Raw genomic sequence first — 16,402 nt, 5'->3', positions numbered from 1 at the left:
CAATTTAAATCTTTGCCATTCCGAAACAGTTCCTGCAATTTTAAGTTCCTCTAAATTTTCGAGAAAATATTGCACTTTTGCGACCCGCCTTTTTGTTCATAATTAATTTGTAAAATAAGATTTAGCGAGTGTTGCCTTCGAAGTGCAGGGTTTCCCTCGCCACTCTTGTAATATTAAAGAATTGCAAATGTGGAACGTGTTTACATGATATATTTTTTTTAATGAATGGCATACCGACTGTACATGCGCTCGTGTGCCTGGCGCAAATATGGACGGCAGACTAGTGAACAACGTAGTCGTAATATTGAGCATATATTGCCTTCAGTAAAATGTGACTTTTTACCATTTGCTTTTGGTCACCTTTCTTTCAAAACGCAACCTGTTATGGCTGTAATCTTATGTCTTCGGTACGTTTTGTAATTTCCATTTTTTTTAATCAGGCGTATTGCCCTATGTTTTCTTAAGACGTGATTGTTCATCATTTTAGTTTAATGCTCCTAAGCACATTTCACCAATATAACTTTTTTCGGTTTTAGATTAATTTCCCAGAAATTTTGTAAAATGTACAACTTTGTATCATTTTTTTCTTAATTTCCTGCGTATTCTTCAACATATGCAATTTTTTATCCTTACAGTTTGATTTTCCTATACTTTCTTAAAAATGTGACTTTTTATCATTTTTCTGAATTCTTTTACAATGTCAACTTTTTAAACCTATTTAGTATACGTCCCTTGTACTTCCGTAAAGATATAACGTATTATCATTTTAACTGAATTTCCAGATCCAATCTGTAACATGTTACCTTTTATTAATTTCAGTCTATTTGTCTTTAAACAATATAACTTTTTTGCCATTTTCGCCTAATCATTTTTCAACAGAGTAACTTTTTATCATTACTGTTTGATTCTTCTATGCTTTACGAATGTTGCATCTTTAACTTTTATTGCTGTATTTTATAGAAAGCGAACTTGTTTTAATAATTATAGCTTAATTCCGCTTTGCTTCGGTAAATATATAACTTTTTATAGGTTTTCTTTATCGTAGTAGTGTATTTCCCCATCCACTCTAGTAAGAAACATTTTTGTGATTTTACCTTAATTCTTAAAAACGCATCCTTTGAAAAATTTACCTTTTATCAATGCAGTTTAATTTCCAGATAAACTTGATAAAAATACTTTTGAACATTTTAAATTATTTTGCCTCGCACAGTTTGTAAAAAAAAATGCAACCTGTATTACTTTAGCTAAATCTCATTATCGCTTTTTTAAAATGCAAAATGTATTTGACATTAATTTGATCATAATACTTATACAATTTCTTTAAAATGTTACTTTTTAAAACTAGGCAGACTTTAAATTCTCGTGCATTTTTATAAGATTTCAATCTGACCATTTTAGACAATACATGCAAAAAGTTTTTTTTAAAAAAGGTAACTTAATCCGTAGTTTTGGTGTTAGTGTCTAAATTTCAGATCAAGCCGTTTGCAAGAATGTGGTTTTCTAGACAGGCTATGTTTATATGTGTGCCTGAGTTTTGGTTTACTCCTGTTTGTAGAAAACGTGATGCTGGAGTTCAGGTTTCCAGTGCAGCCTATCAGGAGAGATTTATTGCTGACTGTACCTGGAGGTTATGAAATATACCGTCCTCTTCATATGCTCGGCCTCCCCGTCTTTAATTTCGCATTGTAAAATGTCTGCCCTCAAAGACTAATCTCGCTGTGTGTATCGAATGTGAGCCGAGACGAATAATGGTATGAGTTCCCGCCCCTGCAGCTCCCGTGCACCCCCCCCCCCCGCCCATCATACGAATAACAGTGGAATAGTCCGAAAAACCTCCCCGCTGTCTTGATTGCACATTAGACCCCCAGTCTCTAGGTCTATCTCCCGGAAACACTCTAAACGAGTCGTGTTTCGTGTCAAAATGAATCGTACAACTTTTTCAAACTTCAGCGATATTTTTTATTATATCAGTAAATGTATAGCGGGAACAGTGATCTCGCCGAAACTCTGGTAAAGAGTTTACGCAAATACTCTGTATGCAAATTGCTGCGACGTGTGTTTGCCTCCACGCTCCACCTGCGTTATCAGCGGCACAGTTATATTTACTGGTAACACGCCCTGAGCTCAAATAAAACGTCACTGAGCGCGAGGCGGGGAACTATCATCAGATTGAAATTACAGTCTTAATTAGGGATGATAACACAATCTGTACAAACACGCTCAAACACCATGCACTCACACGCTACATAACACACACATTAACTACACGTGCATTCGGACCACCACAGACACACACCAGGAACAGGAACAAGAACACAAACACCACACGTACCACGCGCAAGAACGCGCTCGATGTACACACACTCGCATACTCCGTTAACATGACACACACACACTCTCACAAAGGTGCACAACAAATGAACACACCAGGCCAACTAACCACGCACTCAGCACACGCCCCCTAACATATTACACACACAATGCACACACATACAAACACCATGCACTTAATTAGACAGAGAAAACACGCCACCTACAAACAAGCACACGACGCCAAACACTGACGATGCCTATTTGGTGATGTCGCTGTCGGCCATGGAGTTGCTTCAAACATGCACGCGACAGTAGATATAAAGTAAATAGTCGAATCGTGTCTCTAAATGTGGATCATGATTGTAATAGACGGTGTTGGACTGTAACGCACACAACTGTGTTTCAGCCAGTGACCTTACTAGGCTGCATGTAACTGATGTGTGTCTATCGACAGCGTTCCATTCCTCCCTTTTGTTTTGTTCCGGGCAGGCCATTTTATACTTTATTTTATGGCGTACAGAATTGTACTGTTTTGTAATTAATGACAGTGCGTTGTAGCGGCATGCGCCTGCATGACTGTGATTACCTCGTTTCTGCCGCCCATCACTGATGCAGTCGCGGTGCTGTGTGGAGTCTGTTGTGGGCTTCAGAGATCTCAGCCTCCCTCCCTCCTCGTGTTTATAAACAATACATTTACAAACAGCCGCGTGTGACCTCGCTGCACTGCGCCCCGCCCCTCGTCAGCTCAGTAAACACACATTTCACAATACAAGGCCTCTAGGCCGGACGTTCCCCCGTGTGACCTTTCTTTGTACATCTAATGCATCAAGGCTGCCATTGGTGCACTGCGCAAGTGATGCCACTTTTAATGTTTGCAACTGGGATGTATATAGACATATTAAATGTGTGTGTGCTTGCTGCTGCACCAGGGGCCACATTTTGATGTGTTATTTTAATCTCCGGTGTATGGTACCTTCGGGTGAAGTAAGCCCCGGCAGAACTTGAAAACAAGTAATGTAAATACTGGCGGCAAATGACTAATTTTCACAAGCACGGCCATCACGGCCATCAAACGTATGTGCACGTGGCTTCGTGTTTGTGTGTATGCCCCCCTCCCCCGGCCCCCAGAAGTGTGGTAAGGGCCTTCCAGTGTGCGAGGGCGCATTTCGGGACACAATACTGACTCATGGGGTCCGGTTCTGGACAAGGGCCACGACTCACTATTCTCACTATTAATTCGTGGAGAAGAGACTTTATGTATTTACCAAACGACCGCTCCTGTACTTTTTTTGTGAATACTGAACCGGTGCAGCGAGCAGACATCGCATATTAGGATTAAGGCTCTGTGTGAGGTCACAGGTCCGCAGCCAGCCATTGAGAGCGCCCTGTGTCTTCTCGCATGCTTCCTTGTGCAGACTCCGGCCCTAAAAAGGATCTCTAACATATGTGTACTGGATAGCGGCCTTCGGACCTCCTTTGTGTGTCTGTGTGTGTTTCTGCCCCACTCAATGTCTCTGGAGTTGAGGCGCGGGGTCCCTGCTTCCCAGCCTCCTCAGCGCCAGCTCCATGCATTGTGCCTCATTTTATCCGCGACTGTGGTGCCTGTTTGCTCCTTTTGTGTCTACCACAATCAGTGGGTCTTGAGTGTGCCCAGGTTGTGGTTATGAGTTGTTGTTTACACCTGTGATTATAACGTGCCTGCTGCTGTCCCTGCCTCGGGGCTCCAACCACTGGGGCCTATTTCCGGTATTTCTGTTTGCCTCCCCCTGTGGCCGCTATGTCTGCTCCCTTCAGTTGGTGGCTGTGGTTGTGTTTGCTCCAGCCATTATTGTCTGTCTGCTGCTCTTCGTGGCCATGGACTGCCTGTATCCGTGTATGTCTCTTTCTGATGAGGGTCTGTCCTCTCTGTCCGCAGTGTGTCTGCGTTCCTCTTTGTAGTTCACTTGCACCTGGACGTAGTATTACTATGTGCACGCTGCTCTCAGTGGCTGTAGGCCGTGTGTTGACGTCTGGTTTCGGTGCGTTTCACTTCATCTGAGGGACTGTTAGGAGTTTCTGCCCCCCCTCAATAGTTTGGTGCGTGTCTTGCTCATTTGTGCTGCTCTGGGATGGGCGTCTTTCGGTGGATTTGCCAGTGCCTGTTCATCTGTAGGTCGCCTGCCCCTCTTTGCGTTTACGGGGTTAGGCCTTCTTTCTGCGTTTTCCCGGTATCTACTCCTCTCTCCGACTTGTGGTGTGCCGCCCCCGTCTGTGGCCCTCTATGATTACCCACGAGCACAAGTGCTGCTGGGTTGTGTTTCCTACTTCCCCTAGAAGTCTTCCGTTTGTCATTTCTCGTCCCTCCGTGGCACATATTGTGTTCTCATCACTGACTTGATCTCATTTGTTCTTATCCTTTTTTGTGTGCTTCTTATTGATCCCATCTTTCCCTGTGTGGCTCTGTTTCACTTCTCAATCCCCTTTCCCGTGTTCCCACCGATTACACAATTTATCAGGTGGTTCTTGATTGAACTTTTTTTTCTCCTGTGAGCCCTTGTGAATTGTGCTTAACCTCTTTGGCCCCTGTAAATCTGAACGTAGTCCTTACTTCCTGTGTAATTCTGGATTCAGTCGCTTGTACGTTGTTGCTTGGTCTCTGGACTGTGGTTCCTTGTCCTAAGAATATTATTACTGTGCCTCAGTTACCTTCACCTCGTCTACAACCAGTGGTTCCCCACTGTTCCACGCCGCCTTTATGTCTGTAAATGGCTACTTTACATATCTTCCGGCCCATGGGCTCATGTGCTCTTTCGATTCTGTGTTGGTTTCTTGTGTTTGTTTCTGCCTTGTATTTTCCTTCCCAACTGTGGTTATGGGTGCCTGACTGCTATGAATGAACTATATAATGAAAGCTTCAAAAGTCACCAACACTTGGTGGTAAGAGCTGGTCAGAAATCTCTCTCTCGAGTTTCTATTACCTATTCTATTGGTAGCTTGGGTTGCATTTAAGGAAACAAGACTTCTTTTTAGTGCTTCGAATCTATATAATTTTTCCCCTGCAAAGTAACCACTCCAATAGGTAGTCTGTAAAATTATCACACATTTTTTTTTTTTTAGTATTTCACGAATAGTCTAGCGCTACTTTTAGTGACCAATCAAAACTATCATCAGATTTGGGGCATATGATTATCTCCACGTGCCTCAAGTTGTAAATAATGTCTAATGTAAATATTAATAAAACAGCTATACATTGTTCTGCTTAGTATGACCCGAATTACATGATCACCTGGTTTCCTATCAAAGATCCTTGTTAACACCTACTTTTTGAGCAACACTGACGGCTACAACCTAGGCAACATATAAACACAGATGATATCCAGATACACTCCAGAGTACGCCAGCAAACATATTTCCGACTGCACATCATGGCATTCCTCACACACACTTAAAAGTGTCTTCAAACTAGCTGTGCTTGAATCCCTGACCAGTGCTGGAAACTGCTGATCTTTTCTCTTTGTGGATTGACTGGCCTTCCTCTCTCATCGGATACCAAATCAGAAGACCACGGCCTAGGTATAGTTCACAACGTCAAATGTCAATATCGCTTCACCTCAGTAATGTCACCGAAAATGTTTTCTTTCATTGGACGCTGGATTCTACCACTTCTACTCACGTGTAAATGTGTAGTATCACTTGCACTGCTCTCTCCTGCAGTGATTGTTGCAATCATATATGTAGAGGGCTCCTAGTTAAGACAATGCTCCACTAAGCTCAAAATCATGCAGACTGGATAATAATTAGCCTAAAGCAAATGGATATTATCCCATCTCCTTCCTAGGCTCCACATCAATCATCGAATGGAATTCAAAACCCTCTGACATATTCCTAAAATACCTTATGGGGAGGCCTCTGGCTACTTGTCCCTCTGTACTTCACAGAGGGGTAGAAACCGAAGGCTGGCTGCCTGAAACAGAAAGACCCTCTCTGTAGCTTGATAGCAATATTTTGAAGGGAGAACATTCCACTGCCAGGAATCTATCCGCCTGAAACTGTTTTCATTGCTTCTACACATCAAGGGAGACTTGTTTCCCTTTTGAAATATACTAAAATCCCACCTATTGTGAAAGATGTTTGAATGAATGCAAAGTACTTGCTTTGATTCCCTTATTTTTTTCTGCTTTATCCTCTCCTTCCTCTTCCCGTGAAAAAGCTTCAAAGAGACCACCTGGCTGTACTGAATGTAAAAAATAAAACTAATAAAACAGTTGTCCAATCCCTCCCCATCACAGCGTGGTGCCTATATAATCTGGCCATCACCAGAACCCCACACACTGTAACGTTCTATGTAGAGCACTTCATGTTTGAATTGATATGTTCCCGGTGCAATAAAAAATATTTTGGCATAAGATGCTGCTACTCATTTGTGCTAGATCTGCGCTATATCAAACAGCCAACAAAAAAGGCTGTACACTCAATTTATCTACCCTTGCTGTGGGAAGTGATTCCAAAACATTTCATGTCTCCCGAAGCAACAGATACCCGTGAAAAGGTTTTTGGCAGTCCCTTTTTAGCTAGAACTCAGATTAACTTAGAAAAATGAAAAGTGCTTTACATATGATTCTAGGGCATTCAAATGAGTTATTTTGTGCGTGGGTGAGACGAACTGCTTCAATTGCATGCTTATGTGTTTTTCCGAGGCCAGGAAAAACCGGGGAAAGTCATGTAAGTTGTAAATAGAACATTATCAGTATTTTTCTCAAATGTGCAAAATATATTTTGAATGTGACTATTATGTGTGTGAGGAGTACAGGGCTGTCCGAGTTTTCTGTGTATGCCAAAGAACTCAATATACGTTTATGGTGCATCTAAAATGTTTTATTGTTAAACAATTAACCACAAAAATACAACTTTGCTGTGTGATTATTATCTTTCACCTTCAGTACTTAGTAATGTAGTCTCGTTTGCATTCAACTAATAAGATGAAACCACCTGAAATCAACGATTTGTAAACAAAAAAGTTAATTACTGGAGACAGTATCTGTAACAACACAGAGTGCAGCAGTCACCCTACGTCCTGTTTTTTGTTTTGCTTGTTACACCTTGGAGCGTCTTCCCCAGACTTAATTGCTGTCAGTGCTTTAAATGGGCCGGGACAGCCCGGTACTGGGTACCAGCACTTTTTTTTATTTTGAGAGAGAGAGTGTACGGTTACTTCTCAAGAACGTAATACTTTTAACTAGAGAGCACCCACACTTCTCAGAAACAAGAAGGCTCTCAGGTATAGAGTGCCTGCACTTCTATTTTTCCATTTCAAGCTCTGCTGTAGATTACTATTTCTTCTCCCTCAATACACTTCGTGCTTTGACTCCCATCAGCGCTTGCTGTTGCAACATAGAACCACCAATAATAATAAAGCCACAAAACTACTGCATTCGATATAAGCACGTGTTCGAGCCAGTCGTGTTTGTACAAAATAAGTTCATGCTGCTACGCCGACCCAGTCCTGAAGGCAGACAAATGTCCCAGGTCCCCTACATGCATGTCCCCAGATCATGGGTCACCAAGGTCTCACTTTTGTCAACAGGAAGTACAGCACGTACGACGCGCGCACGCAGGCAGTCACGCTGGCAGTCGTACTTTACGCGCAGACGCAGACCCCACGCACGCAGGCACGCAGCTCACCCGGACTCGCGCCTCGGTCAGGTTGGTCCACACGGCGATCTCCTCGCGCATGCTCATGTCCGGGTAGCGGTTGCGCTGGAAGGTGGCCTCCAGCTCCTGCAGCTGCTGGCTGGTGAAGTGCGTGCGCTGCCGCCGCTGCTTCTTCTTCTTGGACGGGTCCTCGCAGGCGCCATCTTCCAGCTTCTGCTCCCCGCTCCGCTCCTTCTCTGTGCAGCCGAGGAGAAAAGCAAGAGCAGCAGATAGTCACTCACTACCAGAGCCAGAGGCCATACACCCTGTGTCTATGAGGGGCTGCGGGGGCAGGGGGAGGGCGGGGGTGGTCAGGAGGAAGTGAAGGGCCCCTATTAAATACAACCCAGAACAGCAGCCGGCCGCACTGAACCCACAGAGGGCGTATAAAAATGGGGCCAGCCTCTCGTTAAACACAGACCAGATCCCTTTCTGCACCCTCCCCTGGCCTCAACAAGACCTCGGACAACTGCACTGTAAACACAGCTCACACCCCGGCCTGCAACTGGAGTTGGTAAATGTGGAGCCTACATAAAGAAGGGTCACAGATGTGTTTTATATAAAAGAAATAATAACTGGACTTGTGTTTAGCTACCCTATTGAAATAACAAAATAGCGTTTGTATATATTTAGCAGGCAACACAAGTGGTATTGTTTGTTCAATTTTAGTGTGCAGTTAATTAAAAGCTTGATAAATGATCAACTCATGTGGCGTTCTCAAAACACATTTTAAAACACGACTTGGACCGCTGTTTTGTTTGTTTGCGGTTGAATAATGTGCGTTATTGTCATTTAAAAGACATGCTTCTTCTGGTGCACCTTTCTTCTACAACTTCTTTCTGCCTTGTTTAACCAGCATGCGAGGTGATATTGACAATAAATAAATGAAAAATACACACCTGTAGAGCTAAATAGACACCCGAAGGGGTAAATGTGTAAATGGAACAGCAAAGCCGCTCTGCTATACCTGGTTGGTTGTTTTTACAAAAATGGAAATGTGTGAGTAGACCGGAAAACAAGAATGTGTTGTGCTCTGAATGTTTTTTGTTAAGGCTATGTTTTTCAAAATATTCAACAAAGGATGATTTGGTCCTGCGTCCCCTATCAAGCTTGTTCACAATTGGTCCCTTGAACAAGTTACGCTTTTATTCGTTCTTCATCTGAGCACAAACAATGGAACGCGGGAGGACAATTCCACCCTGCTCAAAATATATTATTTTCACATGTAGTTAAAATTAAAAAAAGGCATTATTTTATTTATTTTCCATAATTCGCGTTTTGCTGGGTTGTGCGCATAATATATGTACTGATATGTTGACTTCTCTTTCTCGTCATGTCTAGGGCGCATGAGATCGCGATATTCTAGGAATTATGTGTCGCATTTGAGAGTGACTCGAACATTTGGTTTACCGCCTGATGTTCCACCGGTTTGTTAAAACTGACAGATAATAGTCTTTAAAGAAGAAATGCCGAGGAAGCCAAATGTGAGCAAGAATTGAGAGAGGTCTCCTCAGCAACCAAAATTAATTAAACTATTAAACGTTTCATGGGGGATGCAGTCGATATCTATCTATCTATGCAGTGCGAATGGTAGGTTACTGTTACTCACTGTATTCCGCACCTACATGTTAGTATGGGAACATCAGGATGACGCTGTTTACCAGCTCTAGCAGAATCAGACGACAGAATCAACAGTTGCTATCACAACTGGTAATGCTTTTGACCTTGTGTAGAAGCCGTTTACGATTTCACTGGCTCACGGAATAAGACCAGCGATTGTTACATTCAAGAAATGCACTTTAGAGTGCCATATTTGCAGATGATAAGACGAGTTATTGGTGCAACTTCAGTTTTAATACTTTAATTTTAAACCCAGGTTTGAGATTTGTGTACGACTTCTAATGGGTTTATTAATTCAGCAATAAATGTATAATCTGACATTATTTATAGCGAACGGTTCCAAAATAGTTCTAATTCCAGAGGCCATCGATCGAGAATGCGAAGTTAAAACCACATCTCAGCGGGTCTTGTGGGAACAGCACCCCAGGGCTGGGAGCGGCTTGTCTGCCAAGAGCGGCTGCAGGCTCGGGGGACTCGCGTCTCTCCGCGGACTCCTCAGAGGGTAAAACAGAGGTCCGTGGGACAGGAGCACGTTTCTGTCCAGAGTTATCGTTTCCGCCGCTCACCAGTGTTTGTTTACTCGTTCTCCGTCTCCGGTTCACAAAGTAAGGGGCCCTCCGCGCGTCCGATGAGGCTTTCAATTGAGTGGAAAGAACACTCTTCACCCTCGTCTACTTACGAGTGCAAGAGTCTTCAAACATTGGGGGAAATCCCGGATGTAGTCCTTCCTTTCTGTGGTGGTACTCGGAGAATACCGAGTTGAAACACACTTCCACTGTGTGATATAATCGCACCTCCTCGTTCTTCTTGTTTTATCTCAAGAAATGAAATACTTCACTTGCCGTCTCAATATTATGCTGAAAGGATTGTTGCGAATTGCATCCAGACAGGGCTTGTTGCGTCTTGTCACGTGTTTTACAAAGGACATCCGACGTTTATTTCATCGATAGAGAGCGGCGCAGTTTTAAGGGCTTCCAATGTAGTCGAAGAACGTGTTGGAGTGAACCTTGCCACGTGCCAGCAGGTCTTGCCACTCAGAGCCCGCAGTACATATACCATGACCTATGCCCGTGCGCCGCCCCGCTAGGGGCCTGTGCCGGCGGACTCGGGGACCATAGACACTACCACTAGGGGTCCTACTGCCGCGAACCCTACACATGTGGTCCATTGGTAAATACCACCAAGGGTCCTGCCGCCGTGAACCCTACACATGTGGTCCATTGGTAAATAGCACCAGGGGTACTGCCGCCGTGCACCCTACAAATGTGGTTAATTGGTACATACCAATATGGGTCCTGCAGCTTTGGACCATACCACTTAGAGGCCTGTCGCTATGAACCCTACCACTCCAGGTCCTATGGGGTGGATCCTTCAGAGGTGGACCCTAGCACCTGAGGTCCTACCGCTGTGGTTCCTACAGCTGCCGACCCTGCTTGCTTGTACCCGACGTCCGCGCTTCCTACCGCAGCTGTCCCTAATTGAGGTCCCTTCCACTGTGGACGCCTCACACACTGCTGGTTGCAGGACCTCCATGGTGAAGTGTCCAGAGGCCCGGGCCTCCTCTCCGCCCGGCCTCGCGGCTATGTAGTTAGCCGAGCGGAAGCGGGTGGTAACGCTGCTGCCCGTAGAAGAGCTGCCCCTCAGCCGGGGCCAGTGTCCTGGCCAGGCCAGGGATGACCGGATAAGGCCCCGGCCAGTCACGGCCGTCATCAACAGGCCGAAAAAATGTGTTTTTCGATCGTTCCCGCTTCGCATGCATTAAATGGCGAATCCATCCAACGGCTTCGCAACAATGATGAGCCTTGGAAAATGGAGGAATATTAAAGGAAAGAACTCACATGTGACTGCCACACCTCTCCCTCAAGCTTGACTTTATTCCATATGGATTTTAAATATGGCGGATACGTAACTGCACTGCTGCCCGCCTACCGCGACGGTACAGTACTTCTAATGCTGAGGAGGGGTTGCAGAGGAGGTGCAGAGGGGCCGCAGTGCAGGAGTACTGTGAGTGCACAGGGACTACAGAGGGGCTGACCCCTGCCCCAGCCTGTGGACCCGGCCTGTAGGCCTGTGAGGCACGCACAACAGGTCATCCAGCGTCCCCACTGCTTGGAAAAGAAATCTGATCTTTGCAAAATGAAAGTAATAAATAACCCTTCGAACTCGAAGCAAAGAACGAAGCTTCCCTCCTCACCTGGTACTTATAAATACTTATTAGATATGAGTTGCGATGCAAACTTTTCGGTGAGTGCCTGGCGGAAGCTGGCTCTTTGAAGGGGCCCCACAGAGAGGTCGGTGAGTGTCTGCTGGGGTGAGGGTCATCGAGCCGAGCCTGCTGGATTGGGGGGCAGCAGAGTACGATGGGGACGTAAAACAGAGATTTAGGAGGCCATCCTGCCATGCGGGAAATGCACAGAGTCGTCACTTCCTCTCCTCGAAACGTGAACTCGAAAATAACCCGTCCATCTACATGGCCGGTATTACGTCTTTCCATTTTAGACTTGAATACAAACCCTTACATGAAATAATTTGCCGCCAACATACCCAGTGGCACGGCCATGTGCATCGCAAGGGCGCGTCACGGCGTTATATCGAGACTAGAGACGGGAAATGTGTTAGGATAAGGATTATATAGGGGAACCTTCGAATAGGTACATAGGAATTCATACCCCTATACGTATGTTCAGAATTCGTGAAAAGTATGTATAATATGCAACACCGAAAAGAAAACCTGACTTCTAAGTGTGTTGTAAACCCCGACAGGGCAGGAAGTCTGTAAGAACATTGCCTTCTTAATATGCTCCACACAGAAAAACAATTGTGCTTAAAGTTAGCAGCGTTGTGGTGGCGAGCTCCCATCTTCAGGAGCGAGGGCTGGAGTAGGCGTCAAGATGTATTCTGCGAACCATTAAAATGTTTAATTATTAGATTTCTCTTTCCTCGGCAGAACATTTATGTGAGGCTTTTAGATTGTTTCCCCGAACCTCTGAAATGCACGTGAGATGTTTAGATTTCTGTGTATGGAGTATAATTTGCGATTCATTAAGAAATACTCCGCAAATCTTTAAAATCTAGTCACGCGAGTTATTTTTTTAAATGTTTTGATTTACAGAACAAATATGAAATGCGTCAAGATTTAAACTTCAAACCGTTAAAATGCATGAACGTTAGATTAGTTGTTATTTAAAATGCAGTGTTTACAGCAGAGCAGGGGTTTACACAGCGAGCCTCAAAATGTTATGCGAAGTTAGGCAAAATGTTGTTTTGAACTGCTGCGATTCAAATGTATTTATTCAGTGTGCTGTTTTCGGCAGTAGTATTTTAACTTTGCGAAAGCGAAAGTAGCAGATAAAAGCGCTCTGTTGCGAAACAGATTTAGTTTAGGCTCACTGCAGACGTAGGCAGAAATGTGACATTAGTTGTGTATGCGGCGGGCGGTCAGAAGGCGGGGAAGTCTTGTGGAGACTCCTGTACAGAGAGTAGGAAGCGCGCCCTGTCCTGGAGTTTCGGAGAGGGTCATACCATGGTTAAAGAGGGCACCCCGGGAGCACGCACTCCCTCCCAGTGGCAGCCCAAAGGAGGCACTTACTGCTGGCCCCGTGCACCGCGGCTACCTGCCCACCTCTCGCCAGACAACGGGTGCTGTACACCCCTACAGACCAGATACCAGGTGCCACCCCCCACTCCAACACACCTTACGTGCCCACCTCTCGCCAGACATCGGGTGCTGTACACCCCCACAGGCCGGACACCAGGTGTCACCCACCCCTCCCCCACTTCAACACTCCTTACGTGCCCACCTCCCCGCCAGACATCGAGTGCTGTACACCCCCACAGGCCGGACACCAGGTGTCACCCTCCCCTCCCCTCCCCTCCCCTCCCCCACTCCAAACTCCTTACCTGCCACCTCCGGGTCCGAGGACTCGCTGGCCGAGTTGTCCGCCGCCTCCCGGGGCTCGGCCGGCCTCTGCAGGTGGAAGGAGGCCGCCAGGTCGTGCGCAGGCGGCGGCGGCCGCAGGCCATCGGGGAGCCGCTCCAGGTTCATGCCACCTTTAAAAGAATCCATGAGGAGAGGGCTTTAGTGCGGGGCGGGCTCCGCGGACAGCAGCATCCACCCCCTGGCATCCAGACCCCCCTCGCAGACAGTGGCCCCGGGTCCCTGCCCTCCAGACCCTGCCCTCCTGAGTGGCCCCTGCCCTCCTGCTGCCCCCTAGGTCCACCGGCTGTGGGCAGGAGGCGGCTGGCACGGCTGCGAGTCCGGGCGCCGTGCTCAGCTGTGCACTGTCCGCCCCGCTCCCTCCGACGCCTGTAGTTAAGGAGGGCTCCTCCCACTCAAGGTGAAAACCTCCCCGTCTAGAATGAGTGGCTGCGCCCTGGGAGCGGCCTGCTGCCCCTCCGGGGGCTGGGGAGCGCCTCGCAGACAGGGACGAGCTCCGGGCTGCCAGCAGAGCCCCTCTTAAAGAGACAGTGTCTGATCTCAGGCCTGCTGGAGCCCACCCTGCTGCTGGCCAGGGCTGGAGTGGGGGCACTAAACCCAGCCTAAACAAAAATACTCAAACCAATCCGTCTCCTTCCTCATCGCACAACCTCTCTCTTTCCCACCGTCCAGTTATCCACTCTCTCTCTCCTTCTCTTTCTCTTCCCCCACTCTGATCGCTGCCCTCTCCCTCCATTTCTCTCTGTTTAAAGGCCACCGTGTCTGCTGCAGGTAACACACCAGGGAGCCGGGTAAGTGTCCGAGACAGCAGCAGCTCTGGGTTTTCAGGACTGGCCACCACGGGCTGCGACCCACCAGGAAGTGCCCGGTGCAATAAAAAGCCAGTCAGGCCCCTCTGCTGGCACTCTATGACACAAAACGTGTTTAACTGAGACGACTTCGGGAGCGCCTCGCAGGTAGGGACGATGTTAGGGTGCCTACTCTGCTCGAGAGTTTCTCTTAAAGGAATAGCGTCCCCGATGCTCGTTAAAAGCAGGTAAACCCTGTCCTGTCGGACCTCTGTTGTTACCACTACCCTGAGAGGGACAGAAACGGGGGGTGGGGGGTGCTCTATTTGTCTCCACAATACCCTGGTAGAAAGTGCTCTTAAAGGAACAGTAACCCAATTCTGGTCTTCTGAGTGCTTAGGCCTGCGAGTCCACCCTGCACGACTTCTACAACTGCCAGTTTGGAGGGCTTGGGAAGCTTCCCGCAGTCATGCGAGCTCTAAGGCTGCCTGTGGTATGAGAGTCCGGCTTAAAGAAACAGTGGCCCGCTCCCCGTGGTCCACCTCCGCGGGCCTTCCCCCCCTGGTAACCTGCCTGTATAAAGGCCTCCTGCAGGGGACAGCAGGGTGGATATGTTGTAACGCTCTGCCGCCCCCTCCTCGGTGCACACACCCGGGACGGCCGGGAAGCTGGAGTGTGTGCTGCACGGAGCTGTATTGGGGTCGAGCAGCCTGCCCAGTGTAAATATTTATGCGCAGTTCCCCAAACACATACGTCATTGTGTACAATAGTCAGAAACTCTAACCAGACAGTCCCACGTCACCACGGCCCTTGGAAAAATCAGGCACAGCTGACAAACCCATCTTCAGAAAATACAAAATGAAATCTCACGACATCACGTTTTACGCATTTTAGGAACATAACAAATTACAATTATTTTTCACTAGCTAACAATACTATCTATCTATCTATCTATCTATCTATCTATCTATCTATCTATCTATCTATCTATCTATCTATCTATCTATCTATCTATCTATCTATCTGTCTATCTGTCTATCTGTCTATCTGTCTGTCTATCTATCTGTCTGTCTATTCAGTAATCAAAGCAGCTTCTAGTAGCATTTCCTTTACTAATGGTCACGTGTTATTGGCGACTCCGTATTTCTTATATTGTTCTCATGCCAGCGAAAAATACATGTGGGCCTTTAACACTTGTTATTTAGAGCAATTGTACTAATGAATATACTGAAAAACACATTCACACTATTATCCTTACAGTGCAAATGTTAAATTCCATGTTATTACCATAGTACAGTGTAACTTACATGAGAAAATAATGTTTGCTGTCTCACATAATGCATGTCACAATAACATTACAATGGAAGGCCGCTCTGTTAGAGTCACATTGTTGAGGCTGTGGGATTTCATCTCAATGAATGGATTTAACCCCTTCAATCCTAGTTATGGTTAAATAACTTTGTTTATAAGCACCGCACACGACAAAACAGCATGGCATTACCCATATCTTCGGATCCGCTCACGGTGGCATACTGTTAATGAACATTGATGAGGAAGAGATGTGGAACCATGAGACATTGGATTCTCGCGAGTCATACCCCCCTCTACCAGTCCCCCAATTAAGAACTGATAACTATCATATCACCCCAGCGCATCTGAATATATACTATACACATACCTCGTAAATAACACGTTTACCTGCGCCTGTTGCTCAAAAAACAATGTTTTGGAACCCCATATTTTGAAGGGATGTTGTTCTAACCATGAATTATTTTTCGAAATGCTTGGGCGTGACGTCATTACGGTGAATCGCGGCTTTCATTCAATGGGAAGCCTGTACTAAGCCTGGTTTCCTTCTTCACGCCTCGTAGTCACCAAGTCAGACATTGAACTTAAATAATGACAGCCTAAAACCACACTGTTGTGCTTCACCAGTGTCCTTTGTTTAAAAACAAATGAAACCTGAACATTCAATTTAAAACCAGGGCAGGTTTTTAGCTGTATCTTGCAGACACAAACGTTAACAAGCATTGGCAAATCCAAATAGCCTGACTTGCAGTTTGAGACCTGACTA

At 46.1% G+C, this 16,402-nt stretch overlaps 1 protein-coding gene across 1 annotated transcript in view; it reads right to left on the bottom strand.

Moving 5' to 3' along the window:
- Nucleotides 1–13,669, bottom strand: part of PITX1 (paired like homeodomain 1) — a 33,302-nt gene extending 19,633 nt beyond the window's left edge. The window contains exons 1-2 of the mRNA XM_078650693.1: nt 13,504–13,669; nt 7,975–8,180 (exon numbers count right to left, since the gene is read on the bottom strand). Of these exons, the coding sequence (XP_078506819.1) occupies nt 7,975–8,180; nt 13,504–13,669 (372 nt within the window). The remainder of the gene's footprint in view (nt 1–7,974; nt 8,181–13,503) is intronic.
- Between the last annotated feature and the right edge of the window lie 2,733 nt (nt 13,670–16,402).

This window comes from Lissotriton helveticus, chromosome 7 (assembly GCF_964261635.1).
Source record: "Lissotriton helveticus chromosome 7, aLisHel1.1, whole genome shotgun sequence".
Lineage (NCBI taxonomy): Eukaryota > Metazoa > Chordata > Amphibia > Caudata > Salamandridae > Lissotriton > Lissotriton helveticus.
The sequence above is the reverse complement of the archived record's forward strand: the minus strand, read 5'-3'. Positions and strand labels throughout refer to the sequence as shown.